Source organism: Euprymna scolopes, chromosome 13, assembly GCF_053919585.1.
Source record: "Euprymna scolopes isolate OS-2025 chromosome 13, ASM5391958v1, whole genome shotgun sequence".
In the NCBI taxonomy this organism is placed as follows: Eukaryota; Metazoa; Mollusca; class Cephalopoda; order Sepiida; family Sepiolidae; genus Euprymna; species Euprymna scolopes.
In genome coordinates, this window is record NC_136494.1 from 28337808 (window position 1) to 28355056 (window position 17249).

General features: G+C 34.1%; 1 protein-coding gene across 1 annotated transcript in view; it reads left to right on the plus strand.

Moving 5' to 3' along the window:
• LOC145291960 (tRNA (guanine(27)-N(2))-dimethyltransferase-like) overlaps positions 1 to 17249 on the plus strand; it is a 91702-nt gene that overhangs the window by 44827 nt on the left and 29626 nt on the right. The window contains exon 2 of the mRNA XM_080137895.1: positions 8217 to 8305. Coding sequence (XP_079994021.1) covers positions 8217 to 8305 — 89 coding nt within the window. The remainder of the gene's footprint in view (positions 1 to 8216; positions 8306 to 17249) is intronic.

Below are 17249 nucleotides of genomic sequence, written 5' to 3' on the forward strand. Positions count from 1 at the left end.
ATCTTTCTGTTAAGTTACATTATTGTTTCAGCTACCCGGCCGTTTATTTGGCTGTCTGTAGCTTCCTCAGACTTTTATAGAAATGTTTGTTACTGAACATTTCTGTAAAAGTCTGAGGAAGCTACAGACGGCCAAAAAAAAAAAACGGCCGGGTAGCTGAAACAATAATGTAACTTAACAGAAAGATACGGTAACAAAAAAAATAAAACGCATATTTGCTCTACAACAGTATTGAGCACTTTCTTCAGTTTTTATTAATTACCATTTCTACTAAACTATATATATATATATATATACACACACACACACTCTACTTACGATGGATGTAAATAACATGGTAGCCCAATCAGAAGCCTGATCACTACGGCGCCAATTGTTATAAAATTCTGAATGCTTTTTGGGGAGGAGAGGGAGAGCTGTTTGATAATATTAGTATTATACTGAGAAAAACAAAACAAAAACTTGGTGTGGTTGCCGGTATATAAATGAAACTGAAAAATCACCCAGTCATGAATTTGCAATGCTCTCTGATCCATTCCGTCAAAATAAAAGAATAAAATAGGAAGCATTACTTTTGGAATGTATCCCCATAAATTTATATCAAAATTAAGAAAATTTTAATGTTTATTTATAACTATTATATAAACAACGCTGGCACAATTTCTAGCGATTTATTTTATAGGTTTTAATTCTTGTGGATCCGCACATTCGTTAATTAATGTTGTTTATTGTTTTATATGGAAATATTCTCTGCTAAAATGTAAACAAGTACAGGATAGTGTACAACGCAATTATAAAATAAACGAGTATTTACTTGTTTAAAATTAATATATTTCGGAGTTATACTCTTTTGTCAGAACTTTATATTTGTTTCTTTTTTTCCTCGTTATGATGTAGGCAAAATCATTGAAACAAATATATATATACATATACATAAAAATATATATATACACATACATAAATATATATAGAAAAAGGGGTTGTGTTTACCATAACCTTTTTTACTCAAATATTACGCAAGTATAAATTATGTAGAATATCTGCATGAATAATTGTTAACTAAAGATGATCATATACAGCATAATCACGTTTAACATACTGGTTCCCATCAGATAACCAAAGTTAAGCAACAATGAGCCTGGCCAGTACTATATGGGTGACCAATTGGGACTTCCAGGTGTTGCATGTGCTCTCCGCTTATCTCTGCATTGTTTTCAGTTGTCCTGGACTTCTTCTTGCCACTGGACTAAAACAGTGCTGATTCAGGAGAGGTGTGGTTGGTGATTGTGCAACCTTTGCCTCACAATTACGCAGTTCCTACAGGGGGTATCCATTGTCTTTCGAGACTGAACAGAGGCATCAAAAGATGATCATCCCATAAGAAAACCGAAAAAACTAAAAGGGAATTAAAACTAATGTTTAAAAAAATATGCAAATTAGCTAGATCTTTTGCAGATGAATGCAATTCTATGACCCATATATAACAAAGTTGTATTTTCTTTTAAAATGAATAGAAAAAGGGTTTTTAATATGAATATCAATACACACCAAAAAACATTTATAGGAGTACAGACTTATTTTATCATGCATTCTACAGATCCACACAACAAGTACCTTGCTATTTCTTATCGTATTCTCTGCTAAAATGTAAACAAGTACAGGATGGTGTACAATGCAATTATAAAATAAACAAGTATTTACTTGTTTAAAATTAATATTTCGGAGTTATACTCCTTTGTCAGAATTTTCTATTTTTTTTTTTTTTTTTTCTATAATGTTAAGTTGAACAAGTAAATACTTATTCCATAATATTGCGTCGTAATTCAGCTTTCAAACATTTCGTACGTGTTTCAATTTAAAATTCTAATTCAATCAATGCTTCTAACACGGAAAACACTACCCTGAATTTAGACTGCTTTGCAGCATTTTTTTTTTTTTTTTTTTTTACAAACGTGTTCTAACATGTCATTAACCCATTCCTCTTTTGGTTTTTAAAATTTTTTCCCAATCAGAAGTCTCAGGTCAAACTTTCCTGATGTCCTTTCTCTTATGACAATATCACATTCTTGCTGTTTATGAGACTGATTTTGATTCTCCTATTGACAGCAATGGTCTACATAGTTTGGATACTTATATTATACTCCTTTGTCAGAATTTTATATTTTTTCCTCTTTTTTTCTCGCCATGATGTTAAGTTGAACAAGTAAATACTTATTTCATAATATTGCATTGTAATTTAGCTTTCAAACATATTTCATACGTATTTCCGTTTAAAATTCAAATTCAATCAACACTTCTTACACGGAAAACACTACCCTGAATTTCAAATTGCGTTGCCAAATTAAGAACCCTTGGGTCTTTTTAGCCAGGAACCTTCACAAAAAGAAAAGGAAGCGATTCTGATATTTCAAAAACAACACCACAGATAACAGCATGTGGATGCTTCATTAACTTTTTTTTTCTTTAATTTAACATCATGGTGAAGAAAAAAAAAAGAAAATGTATAAAATTCTGACGAAGGAATATAACTCCGAAATATATTAATTTTAAACAAGTAAATACTTATTTATATTGTGTTGTAATTCGGCTTTCAAATATATTTCATACGTATTTCAATTTAAAATATAAGCAAGTACAATATTTAAATGAAAATCTCTCTAGGCAAGGTATGAAGCCATTTGATGTAAGGAACTAGAAAAAATACTACTTAAAATAGTACCAAAAACTAGCCAATGATTAATGTTAAATGGATGGATTCCAATCCTGAAAATCGCAATTCTTCCCCCTTTGTCAGAAACAACACTCATGGGAAGGAGAAAATAAGTGAAGTGAGAGTTGTGAGGCGGCTCAAAATAAACCAAATGTCCACTTTCTACTCTCCTAATTCTGACACAAAAAACAGCAATTTTTCCCTCTTTGTCAGAAACATTGTTTATGAAATGTAAGAACTAAAGGACAAAAATAAATGAAGCGATAATTACAAGGTTGCTGGAAGTAAACCCTGGGTCCACTTTTTATTCCGCTTTCTAAAATTTATTTGCTGTTTTAATAAAAATGATTATCAAATGTTGATACTTATACAGAATAGGGGTCGTAATTATAATGAATTTTTTTTTTTTTTTTTTTTTTTTTTTTTTACAAAAAATGTCAATGTTTGAAACTTGAGCAAACAATTAAAAATTAAAGAAAAGATATATTATAATAAAAAACAGTTATAGTATATAGTATAGTATATATTAATTTTAATGGAAAAAAACCCCAAACTACTTGTGCAGTTTATAGACCGCTGAAATAATAATAAGCCATTCTTAACATGAGTGGAGGTGCTTTGTTAACTATTCTGTACCTTTGCTTAACAAATTAATAAACAAAAGATGTTGTAAAAAGAAAAGTTTAATAAACCAAATGTTCTATTTTAATTGTCGCCCGTTGTGAGTTCATTGGCTAAAGCGTTTCAGTGCCTTCCAGTGGTTTATGTAACCTGGCTGAAACATGTCGATAATAACGTGGTCTATATTCTGCATAAGTATCAGTTATTCATCTTACTGATCCTATTTACTTGCCTCCCCACGAGGGCAGAGTTAGACACGAAGTCGGTTTTTAATGTGGGGAAAATCCAGCTCCCCAAAAAGGAGCACCCTGGATAGAAATAAAAATAAAAAAAATTGCTTCCTTCTAGTAGGATCTCTTCTCCACTGATTGCGGTCAGAAAAGGTGAAGTGTAGTATCAGAACAGATACTACACTTTGCTCCTAATGTCGCAAACCAAACAATGCAGAATAAGGTTTAATTTAAAAAAAAAAAAAAGGTTTTACAAAATTTCCCATTCTAATAAAAATGGTTATCAAATTATACTGAATACGGACTGTTATTGTCGATATATTCTGTGTAGGTTATGTAAACCACCCAAAAGTGTTCAATATAAACTTTGTTTTTTTATAATAAAGATTAGTGGGGGGGGGCAGCATTGCCCGGGCGTTTGTAGGTGTGTGTTTGGGGGGGGGGAATGGTTGTAGGCAGGCAGGCTCGAACCCGAAGCCTTGAGGTGAAGGTGGAAAAGAAAGTGAAAGAAAACGTGAGATTTTACCTTGACGCGGAGATGGAAACAAAATGGAAAAAAACCTGAGACCTAACCATCTCGGCCACAAGGGGAGAGGAAGTGATAAGTGTCTTAAGTCAATGTTTATAAAGTGAAATTGACAGGTGCAAGAAAGTTAAGTCGCGTGATGTTTGACCTTGAAACATGACGCGGCTGCAAGCCAGTTTTCGTTTTTTTTTATACTGAAAAGCGTAACGAAAACGCGGCGATCGAAAAAAGAATCTTGAAAATAGCGTGTAAAAGTCGGGCAAATTAAAAATAGATGCAACCCCCGGTCATAACTCGTAGATATTATGATTTAGACATTATACAAAAAGTTTTAAGGAGTGAGCCGACCGAAAAGCCTGTCGAAAAAAGCCTTTGGCGGACATACAGAAAAATGCACACACAAACACACATTTTCGCTAATATATATATATATATATATATATATATATATATATATATATACTAGCATTTCAGCCCGGCGTTGCCCGGGTGTTTGGAGGTTTATGTTGAGCAAAAAAAAAAACGATACTGCTTTTGTGAAAATCCGTCGCCTCTGTCGAAAGTTTTAGGCAGACATGCAAACATACATACAAACATTTATATATTGGTAGCTCAAATTTTCGACCCAAACCGATTAAAAAGCTTGCCCTATCTTTTAATAGCCTTTATGTAAAATTTCAAATGTTTAGACCAGAAAGTGTCTGAGTAATTTGGTAGAGACCGCAAATGTCAAATTTTAAAAAAATTTGATCCCTATTATGACCCTTTAACATTTTTGTTTTTGGCTCAGATCAAGTTATTAAGTTAAATCCATGTTCAAGGAACCTATATCTAAAATTTCCAAAATTGGCGGAGTAGTTTGGTAGAGTTGAACTTTGACCTCCCCATAACAGCCAAATTTCTGTCCGAAAACGGATTACAAAGATTTTCCGAAGGAAATGTACACAGGCAGACAGACACACACAAACACAGACACTTTCACTGTTATAGATATTTAGATTTATATATATATATATATACTAGCATGGGTGCCCGGCATTGCCCAGGTGTTTGGAGGTGTATGTTGAGCAAAAAAAAAAAAAGGTCAATTTTTTTTTTTAACTTTGACCCCTATTATGCCCCCTTAACATTTATTGCTTTGGACTCAATTCGAGTTATTAAGTTAGATTCATGTCCAAGGAACCTATATCTAAAATTTCAAGTGTTTAGACCCCAAATTCTCGGAGTTTGGTAGAGTTCTCAAAGGTCAAATCATTGAACTTTAACCCCTTAAGAGTTAAATTTCCGGCCGAAAACCGATCACATAGATTTTCCCAAATCTCAGTAGCCTGTATATCAAATTTCGAGACTGTAGACTAAAAATTAACATAGTTATTTCGTAGGGAAATGCACACAGACAGACAGACAGACACGTTCACTTTTATAGATATATAGATAGATAAATAGATAGATGGCCTAAGTTTCTTAATGGTATGTTTTTCTCCCTGTCTGTTATTTCATTGTTTTTTTTTTTCTATTTTTCTTTCTTCTTTTTCTTCTTTTTTTTATGAATTCATTTCTTTTTCACAATATTTTGCATGTTAACATAAACGCAGAAACTGGCTGAGCCAGGATTTTCATGAAAACTCTGGTTTCGTTTCATAATGGCTAAAAATCAGCCAAGCTCAATAGAAAGATTTCCGAGTCCACAAGATACATCGACTGAAACATTGTGAGAATAACACTCAAGATGAGAACAGTAGTCTGAATAATACAACTCTATACAATTAATTCAACTAAATTGTTATAAAACCATGACCAATTTTTTGTTATAGCAATGTTTTAATTTCTATAAAATTATTGGATGTAAAAAGCTCCCAAAATTTTCAGTCTTTTAACATGTGAGGATAAGCTAAGAATTTTAAAGCCAGGAATGACTGTCTATTGGACAGTGTAAATGTATCTAAATTTAAAGGGTAGAAAAGTAATACATTCCACTTTTCCTTAACTATAAATGAAAGATTACAATCTTTTTTACAAAGAAAAAGGAATTCATTCTAATGGATTTGGTTTTATTAAATAAATTTTTAAATAGGATATAAAAATTTTCATTTTAAAGTTTTGAATTAAAACGAATCTATATATCTATAAAAGTTAGTGTGAGAGAGAGAGAGAACACTTCTTAACCTATATACTCAATGAGCTTTTGATTTACAGACTTGAAATTTAATATTTAAGGTATTCAGACCTGTGGAAAACTTTTTAATCCGTTTTCATCCGGAAAAAAGGGCAGCTAAGAGGTCAAAATTGGATTTTTATCTGTTTGTCAACTGTTTCACGACTGCACATGCGCGGTCGTGAAACATGACAGCTTTCTAACGTTAAGAATAAATAGGTTTGAAAACACTTTTTAAAGATTGTGTCAAGCCGGCCTAATGGTTATCATACTTAACTCACTATCTTTAGGTTTTGGTTTCGATCTCAGCTAGAGTATTTTTTTTTTTTTTTACTTACAAGAAGTGACTTGTTTAGAAAAAACATGATACTCTCACATGCACGTGTCTCAGTTTCTGTTGTTTTTTTTTAAAGAGATTTAACATTATGTCCAATACTATGGTATTTCTATTAATAAGAAATCTACATTAATTAAAATATAATATTAATGCTTATTTTATGACTGGACAATGCCAGGCAGCCTGCTAGTAAATATATATAAAAAAGATAAAGAAAAAATAAGTAAAATTAATAGCTATGAGAAAAACCAACGCATGCAAGTATTTTTTTCTTTTTTTTTTAATATAAATTATGGGTACATAACTATTGTTTTTTTTTTTTTGTGTTCGAAGGCTATGACAATATAGTTATGTAGAAAACACTATTGAATATGAGACCGGATAAACAGAATAAATTATGGTATTGAAAGATTTCAGTAATTTACGATTATAAGTTGTTTCTATTGTTTGGATTCAGCGAACTACTGTTTTCATCTTGAAAGTGATTTCCACAACGTTACAGTTGATGTAGCTTTCGATGTGTATCTGATCCGTGCCCGTGGCGCAGTGATTAGAGTACTTGGAAAAATCAATTGTAAAAAGTGACTTTCTCCTGAAAGTTAAAGGTTCAATCCTCAGTGTGGGCAACCGAAAAATACAATTGCGAATTACTTAGGACCTCTATCCAGTTATGGCTGACAGAACAAGAGCATGCTGCCCCCATGAAGTAAATAAAGGCTTCTACTTTAAATTCCATTCAAATTCCCGAGTTCAACAGAAACATTTCCGAGTGCCACAAGATACACCTGAAGAAGGTCGGAGCTTACATTGACTGGAACTTATTGGATGCCTGTTGTGTTGGGTTCATACAGAATCATAATTTTTTGTTGAAGTGATGCTCGGTATTTATATTTGATATTATTAAATCATTGTTATAATATTTTACCAACAATAGTTATGTTATGTGTTTCACTTAGATGTAATTCCAATTTATTTAATTATTTTTAATTACTAATTAAATGTGCATATGCTTAATTTTTTTATTTTATTGTAAGTAAAATATAAGGGATGTCACTCGTGAGCAAATGAAGGTGCAAGTTAAGTGGAGTTATTTCCCTTGAGATTTATTAATTCCTTGAATTAATTTTTTTTTTCTTTTCTTTCTTCATTTTTTATAATTTGTTTTAGTACATTGCTCTTTAACTTTTTATATTACTTATTTAATTATGTTATATAGATGGGTCAGACTGTTAGATGCATGTGAATGTATATATCAACGATCAATGCGTAGATAAGAGTGGATTTTTTTCTTATTTCATAGTGGCTGATGATGATGGAGCAGACAGATTTGAAAACTGTCAGTAGTAGAGTTTTGTGGAACGAACTGTATATGAGCTTAGAACACCCAGGTCATCAGTCCATGTCGTTAACCACTAGATCACCGTCACCTCCCATGAGACAAGGTAAACATGACAGTGTTGAAAGATTTCAATAATTTACGGCTATAAGTTGTTTATTTACCAACATAAAATATCTAACCAGGAAGGTATTGTGATGTTATGTCCATTGAATTTTCGAGGTAAATCTCATCTTCAGAAAAAAAAAAGAAATGTACAACTACTTGGTTGCTAATGTATTTTTTCTTTCCTTTTTTTCAGGGAGTTCATATTATGTGCTCTTACAACATATTGCAGTCAACGCGATGTTGGATGTTCCCCTGCTTGCCTGGATGCTTTGGGTGGTACTGGTAAGTCGAAATGATACTGTTCATTAATGCCCCCCCCCCCCCCCACATGTATTTCTTTGTTGGAGGATATTAATACTACTTTTGTCCATATGTTCGAGTTATGGCAGCATCCCTGGATTGACTGCTTTGTCCTAAACGCATTTACCATGGTTCTTTACTTCATCTAATTGGCCATATTGTGAGATTTGAAAGAAAAAAGATCATCCTTTATTAGTATTTGTGTACATGTGTAAATATTTAACCGACAAACTTTTAAAATACTGGTCACATAACACTAAAATTAACAGGAAATAACAATCGTACACCTAGGATGGTTTATAACAAGTAAAATCTTTGTTTGGATGTCTGAATAACGCATACAGACATGTCGGCATATTGAAATGGAAAATGTTCATTTCAACTATTCCAACATATTTCTATTACTTTAGTGCATGCGCAAATTCATTCATAGCTTGGAATGCTTTTAACTCTTTCTTATCTTGTCACCACTTATCAAGGGCTGAAGGACAATCAAGAATAATGGTATGATTGTATGGTAGTTACTGAAACAGCATATTAATAGTTAGTGGTGGAAATGGATTATTTAGGGAGTACAGCTCAGCAAAAACGTAGTCAGCTGGAAAGTAGGCCAGCAAAACAGTTCTGCAGGTGGACAGTTTTAGGAAAGAAGCTTTGTTCATGGAATTGGCATTTAGATTTATGCACAGATAGTGTGGGGAGAATTGTTGACAGTGGTTGTAACGAGACAAGTGCTTTTTGTGAAAGTTTGGCAAGGTGGGCGATCATAGATTGGAGCTCAGATGAGTACTTGCCACGAAAATAACAATTTAACAAGAGCAGAGACAGGCTCACAACGTCTCTTCAGTGAGGAAGAGGTTACAGGGATGCAAAAAAGACATCACCTTCTAGGTTTCGAAGCTGATTTAGAAGTTTGTCAAGGCAGGATAGATACTCAATGGAGTTTCAAAATCCCCCAATCTGAGCAATCCTAATAATTCATGTTAATCAACCCTTCTCTCAAATTCAGAAACATCGTTTTGTTTGTTACGTGGTCTTGCTATGATACGTTGTAGACAGCACATGTTGCCTCTTGGTGTATGATTTACCAAGTTTCTGGGCAACATGTACAGGGTGGAACAATAAAATTGTCACCCTAGAAAAAGACATGATTCCATTTCTGTTTGATGACCCCCCCCCCCTACTTTTTTTTTTGTTGCAGACCATCTACTAGTTGGCTCGTTGTGTATAAATCCCATGTCTATCATGTCTGAAAGTGACCCCATTTTCAATGAGCGAGATAGGAGATGCGCCACTGTACAACTCATGCTCTCCAACTACCCAATTTATGACAACAGGACCATTGTCAGCGTCCTCAAAATGCATTGCTAGATTGCCATGAATAACAAGGACGTGCTCAGAGTGATGAAAACAAAGTTCCCAATCATGGTTATGGTGTAGTTTCAAGTGAGGACCACATCATGCCACCTCACACCTTCGAAGTCGGCTTGAAAGTCAACACCAAAGTGTACCTAGGTGTGCTGAAGAGTATGCTGATCCCCTGGTGCAATTAGGTGGCCGTTGGCAAACCCTGGGTGTGGCAACAGGACTCGACGCTGGCCCACTGGTCCAAAGAGACCCAGGCTTCAGAAGGAGTGCTATGACTTTTTACCCTTCTTTCACTACCCCCCCCCCTCCTCCCCTGGTCATACATCGATAACATCACCAACATGACCTCCCAACAATACCAAAGCCAACCTGATCATCTCCATCTGCCGAACATCGCTTGTGGAAAAGGCATGCTCCCAGTTCTGGAGCATATTGAAGTGATGATTGAGGCTACATTGAATAAATGTCAGCTCTATTATATAATCAAGTTAGCTGAATTGATTTTTTTTCAATAAAAGTTTTAAAATAAAGCTGTAGTGTTGTTTTCTTTAGGGTGACACTTTTATTATTTCACCCTATAGTGTTTGAAAAAGTTCTTATTATTACGAGGGTAGTTCCAAAGTAGAGTCGCCTATTTATATATTTATTTATTTTTTTAAAACTAAAATATAAGTTGAAGAGCTATGAAGATAGGAGTGGTATCATTAGAATGAGCGACCTTTTGTGTTCCAGAATTTATTTTTCTACATAGTCACCACCATTCTCAGTACAGTTTCCGGGGATTCAATGATACATCTTTGCTTCTGACGCACATCCATGGCTGGTCGTTTTCTTAGTGTCACACCGTCAATATCTGCAACAGAGAGATGAAACTTTCAAGTCATGAATGCATTAAGTTCAATCATTATAACTGTACAATTTGCAATCCCGTCTAATTCATTCAGGTGGAATAAAAAAAATAGGAAGTGTTACGTTTAGAACGCCCTTCCTATAAAGTTGTTTTAAAATCTTCAACCTGATTGCCGAACATTTGTAAAATCTGTAAAAATGTGCAGTACAACATGCTTTGCTGGTGCATGTGAATGGCAAGTGAGCATTTGTTAGATGCTTGGCCAAAGGAAGAGAAAGTATCTCTGACCGGAGTCAGACCACTCAAGAGATATTCTCTTTGTTAAAATGACTTCAGGTAAAAGAGACGATCCTAGATATTATCTTTGGTAGAAGTGACCACTAACAAAGGGTCAGAACCAGTCGTGTGTAAAGATCCCAGGAGAATAGGAGAGGCGGTCATAGCCAGGAATACTGCGTAGGGAGTTGAGCAGTGAGATGTCTCTTCACATTGTTTAAACTTGTGTATGTCAAGGAAGCCCCTGTGCTTTATGCACGTTTGCCAGGAATTCAATGCTGCATCTCTGCTTCTGACGGGTTAATTTCTTAGCATCTCACACCATCGATATCTGCAACAGAGAGATGAAACTTTCAGGTTATGATTGTATAAGTTTAGTCATCATAACAATGTTATTTGCAATTCCGTCTGATTCATTCAGGCGGAATGAAAAAATAGTAAGCATTACTTTTAGAATGCATCCTGTATGAAGGGACCTGGGAGTGGAATTTCAAAGTCTAGCAGTTTGAGGGAAGAAACTATTTCAGTAGAAGGTTTTATGGCATCTAGGGGTCTCTACAGTGAAGGGGGTGGGATTTTGCTCTTTGTTGGGTTAGTCAGGGTATTTATGACAAGGGTACAAGTGCTTTGAGTTCGTCAGTACGCATTCCATTAAAATACTTATAAAACAGAGATGCAACATTTCGGTGATGGGACAGAGGTTGGAGTTTGTTTGCTAGTGCGGGATCTGTTAGTTTGACAACTCTTTCTTTGAACCCTGTCTTAATAGAGACTAGTGGTAGATGCACCAACCCAGATGTGGTAATAACACTCCATGCATGGGTGGATAATGGATTTCTAGAGGTACAGGATTTTTTTCAAGCAAAGATCTGCAAGTTTGCCATTCAACCTTGAAGTTAGTTTCACTTATTTAAAATAAAAAAACATTTTTATCTCTATCTCTATTATATAAAAGGAACTTTGTGAGTTCATTCCCTATGAACTCGAAAACAGCTGGACCGATTTTTATGAAATTTCACACAAAGATACTTTATGTGCCTGGCAGTGTTCTTAGATAGGTTTTGCATCGGAATGTCTTCGATAAGTATCGATAATCAATAATCCGATGAAAGAAGGAACAAACAATTTTGTCTAAAGTTAACACCTTACACAGCCTAACATCACAAGTGCATTTGAGAAGCTTGATTATCACACAACCCAAAAGGCCTGACATATAAAATCGACAATATGTTCTTTGAGGTATTCTTTTTGGGGAGCTGGATTTTCCCCACATTAAAAACTGACCGTGTATCTAACTCTGCCCTTGTGGGGAAGCAAATAAACAGGAACAATATTCATCAGGCATAAAACGCATTAAATCATCAAAGATTTCACGGTAGTTCTATTAAAATAGTCATATTAAAAAACGAAAGTACTTTATGGCCCAAAATACTGCCATTTTGTTCGAAAATGGTTAAAATTGGACTGTTCCTTCTTTAGTCGGATTTTCCCGATTATCAGTTTTCAATACTTATCCGATGCCTCTCGATACAAACCCCATCTAAGAACACTCCCAGATACAAATTACATTTGTGTGAAATTAAAAAAAAAAAAAATTGACCCAACTATTTCGGAGTGCATAAGGAACAAACTCAAACACACGCATACACATGTATAGAGATCACATGTCCTCCACTTGACAGTGAAGGCGACCCTAACATTGTGTGCGATTGATTTGTTTTTCTTAATCGTATGGCTGTGTAGTCATATCTCACACTGGCGACTGGTGAAAGGAGAACGTGAGTCCACAAATATAAAAATCAAACAAAAAACAACACAAGCAGCAAACACAGGATACATATACATATATATATATATATATATATATATATATATATATATATATATAACTACTTCAAAAACAAATAATACACACACACATATATATATAACTACTTAATTTACTCACATAAATTTAATATACGAAAGTATAGATTTATGCGTAAACTTTAAGTATTTACTTCAAAAGTGCTCAATACGTAGGTAGAGCTAGTTAGTAATTTATAAAATATATATCCACCGCGCCCCTTCCTATCAGCCAATGGGCATGCATTTTATCAAACAAAGGATCTGTTTTAGAACTAGGTTAGTGGTTTAAGGTAGATCTTTTCCCTCCTTTTTTTATATATATATATATATATATATATAAATATACCTATGTGTACACACATACATGCACATATATATACATATATATATATATATATATATGTGTGATCGTTTATGTATATTCATGTTTGTTTAATTTATTTATTTGTTTGTTTTCTATTGTTATTGTAAGTTTTAAAGCTATTTTGTATCGCTATCCTAGAGTAAGTTTTATTTTGTGAACACAGTTGTTTGCTATTTCTCGTCTACAGTTTAATAGATTTTGAGGTTCTTTAAAGTACAGGATAGCAAATTTTTCATGGAGGCATAATTTACATGGGTCGTCTAAATGTCTGCACGTGGTAGCTTGTCTCATTATTTTCCATTCGACTACCGGCGATATACATATGTATGTATAAAAGTGAACGTGTCGGTGTGTGTCTGTGTACATTTCCCTACGCAATAACTCTGTCAATTTTTAGACTACAGACTTGAAATTTGATATACAGGGTACTGAGATTTGGGAAAATTGATGTGATCAGTTTTTGGTCAGAAATTTGGCGATTAAGGGGTCAAAGTTCAACGATTTGACCTTTGTGAACTTTACCAAACTCCTCCGACAATTTTGGGTCTACGCACTTGAAATTTTAGATATAGGTTCCTTGGATATGGATCTAACTTAATAACTTGATTTGAGCCCAAAACAATAAATTTTAAGGGGTCATAATAGGAGTCAAATTTAAAAAAAAATTGACCTCTGCGGTCTCTTCCAAATTACTCAGAAAATTTCTAGTCTAAATATTTGAAATTCTACATAAAGGGTATTCAGAGATAGGGCAAGGTTTTTCAGCAGTTTGGGTCGAAAATTTTTAGTTACCAATATATAAATGTATGTATGTATGTATGTCTGTTTGCATGTCTGCCTTAAACTTTCAATAGAGGCGACGGATTTTACCAAGATCAGTATCGTTTTAAAGTTCAACCTTTCATACGACAAATATGGAAAAATTGGCTAAAACATTAATATATTCCCCTTCAACTAGGCACTTTTCTACAGGGGGGTGGGTCACTTTTTTCGCCGATATTTTTGAAAGTTATCCTCTCCTTTAGATTGTCTAGCCTTAATTTTTAAAAAATGTCACTTCCGGTTTGGCAGTGGTCGTAACAGCATAAACGTTAGGTTTTACCCCTGTTCTTTTCCTCCTTTGCGGTATGGGTTCGAGCCTGCCTTCCTACTACCACTTTTTCTTTTGCTCAACATACACATCCAAACACCCGAGCAACGCCGAGCTGAAATGCTAGTATATATATATATATATATATATATATATATATATATAAAGCTGAATGTCTGTGTGTGTGTGTCTGGTCACGAATAGGCTCCTATATGGTTGACTATTTTAAAAAACTGATTATATATAATGATAGAAATCGAGACACAGGAATGGGTATGTTTGATCTGGCAGAACGGTGGTTCATTAAAATTGTGGGGTCTGCGTTCGCGCATGGTCCACAAAGTATGGAAATAAAAAAAAAAAAAAAAAAAAACGTTTACAAATGTTTTTGATATAGATGTACATAATACTACTTTGATAAGTATGTTTTAGCTTAAATAGGGATGGTATAATAAAATTGTGGGGGTCTACGTTCGCGCCTGACCTCCATAGAATGGAAATAGGCACACACTTTAATAAAGACTTTTCATATCTATCTGCGTAAGTATACTTTGATAATTATGTTTCAGTTTGAAGAAATATGGTATAATAAAATTATGGGGTGTTCGTTCGCACCTGACCTCCATAGAATGGAAATATGTCACAAAGTTTAACAAGGTTTTTTTTAATATAGATCCACAGAATATTGTGATAAGTGTTTCAGTGTGAACCGGTATGGTATAATAAATTATGGGGTTTATCTATTTTATTTTTACTTTCATCATATTTTGCTTTGGTTTTGATACCCCCAAATCCGAAGCTATCTCTTTACAACCCTTCCTTTTCATAATCTATCATCTATATATATAAAAGCGAATATGTATGTGTGTTCGCTTTTTGTGTATGCCTACAAAAGGCTTTTTTGGCCGTGATTCTCGTTTGGCTCGCTCCTTCTTAAAACTTTTTATATGCTGTCTAAATAATAATACCTACGACTAAAGAACTCGGGTCGCAGCTATCTTTAATTTACCCGACTTTTACAAGCTATTTTCGAGATATTTTTTGATCGCTGCGTAGCGGGGAAAACAGAAACTGACTTCCAGCACAAAACTAGGTCAAACATCACACAACTTAACGTTCTTGCACCTGTTAATTTCACTTTATAAACGTCAACTTAACATACTTATCAGTTCATCTGTTCCTGTGGTCGAGATGGTTAGGTCGCAGGTTTTTTTTCCCTCATTTTCTTTCCACCTCCGCGTCAAAGGTTTGGAGTTCAAGCCTAGCTTTCTACTAAAACTTTTTTTTTTTTTGTTTTACACGTCCAAACACCCGGCCAACGTTTTGATTTTTTTTTTTTTAAACAGGGTTGTTTTGATCTCCCCTCCCCCCTCAAAACACCCGGGCAACACCGGGTACCCCCCCCCCCCTAGTGATATATATATATATATATACTAACAGGGAGACCTGATATTGACAAGGATTTAATGATGATTGTTTTTCTTTTCTTTTTTTTACAAAGGAGTCGCCACTTATCAAGGCCCAGAGGCCACTCGAGTATAAGGGTTAATGAGTGTGCAGTAGTCAATTGGAAAATGTAGTAATCATTAGTAGTGGAAATTTGGTAAATTGGATTACTTAAGAGGACGGCTCATCAAAAACTTGTTCACGTTGGACTTTAAGACGACCATATTGTAGTCAGTTGGAAAGCAGGAAAGTGGAACAGAGTTCTACAGACATGCAGTTCTAAGAAAGAAGCTTTGTTCATGGAATCTACGTTTAGGTTTATGGATAGAGATATATTTCACACTTCCATATTTTATTGTCATCAAAATCGGTGAAATCACCCATTTTTCAATCAAATTGACTAATTGCTTGAGAACCCATCATTGTGCACCGAGAGAGAGAGAGCTTCACATGCCTCCCCGCAGTGACTTAGTTCACAGTAGATTATAGTTTACATTGGCGCTGTTGAGAACCTACTGTTAATTTTATAAAATTATTTTGTAATATATTGTAGCTTGAATTAAAGTTTAAAATGCAAAAGTCATGTTGGTTTTATATGTCAGGCCTTTCTTAATAAAACTTATTTAATGTACTTGTGATGTTAGGCTGTATAAGGTGTTAACTTTGGTCAAAATTTCCTATCCCTTCTTTCATTGGATTTTATTTTGATTATTTACTATCGATACTTATCAAAGGCATTCCGATACAAAACCTATCTAAGAACACTGCCAGATACATAAAGTACATTTGTGTGAAATTTAAAAAAAACTGAGCGTTTTGGAGTCCATAGGGAATGAACTCTCTCTCTCACACACACACACACACACACACACATACACAGAGTTTACAATTTGTATTTTCACAAGTAAACTACATTCAAGCAATGCTGTAGATCTTTTTTTAATCACCCACCCATCGACTTCATTTTTAAATCTTTAAATGAAATATTTTATTTTTCTTAGCTTATAAATCCCGTTATTTGCGTTCATGGAAACGTACCAACCATTGCTAATAAGCATTGTTTTAGTTTTACGAGTTAAACGAGTCTAAATTGTTTCCTCTCCTCGGTAGGATATAATCAAGGCATGAACTTTGTATGCCATCTTTGTTCTCAACAAGTTTTTCAGTTTAAACAACAGTTTTATTTTGTAGAGGAACGGTGGAAATGTGTCAGTCCGTGAGATAAGGGGGTGTGTGGATGTTGTTAATTAGAAAGCAACTTAACGCTGGCATGTAAAATTGCTACTTGAAAACGGATTTGTTTAATTTTTGTCTTTTTATACAAATGTTATGCTTTTTATTATCTCTTTTTCAGAATATTTTTTTTTTGTTTTAAACCAAGGGAGGTAACTCTGTCTTGAAGAATAAAATGCAATCTCTACTATTATAGAAAAGGAACTTTGTGTGTGTTTTTCGTTCTCTATAGACGCTTAAACAGCCGAGTCAATTTTTATGAAATTTTACGCGAAGGTACTTTATGTGCCTGGCAGTGTTCTCAGATAGGTGTTGTATCGGAACGTCTTCGATAAGTATTAATAATCAAAATAATCCGATAAAAGAAGGAACAGGTACTTTTGACTAAAGTTAACACCTTACACAGCCTAACATCACAAAATGCATTTGAGAAATTTTATTATCACACAAG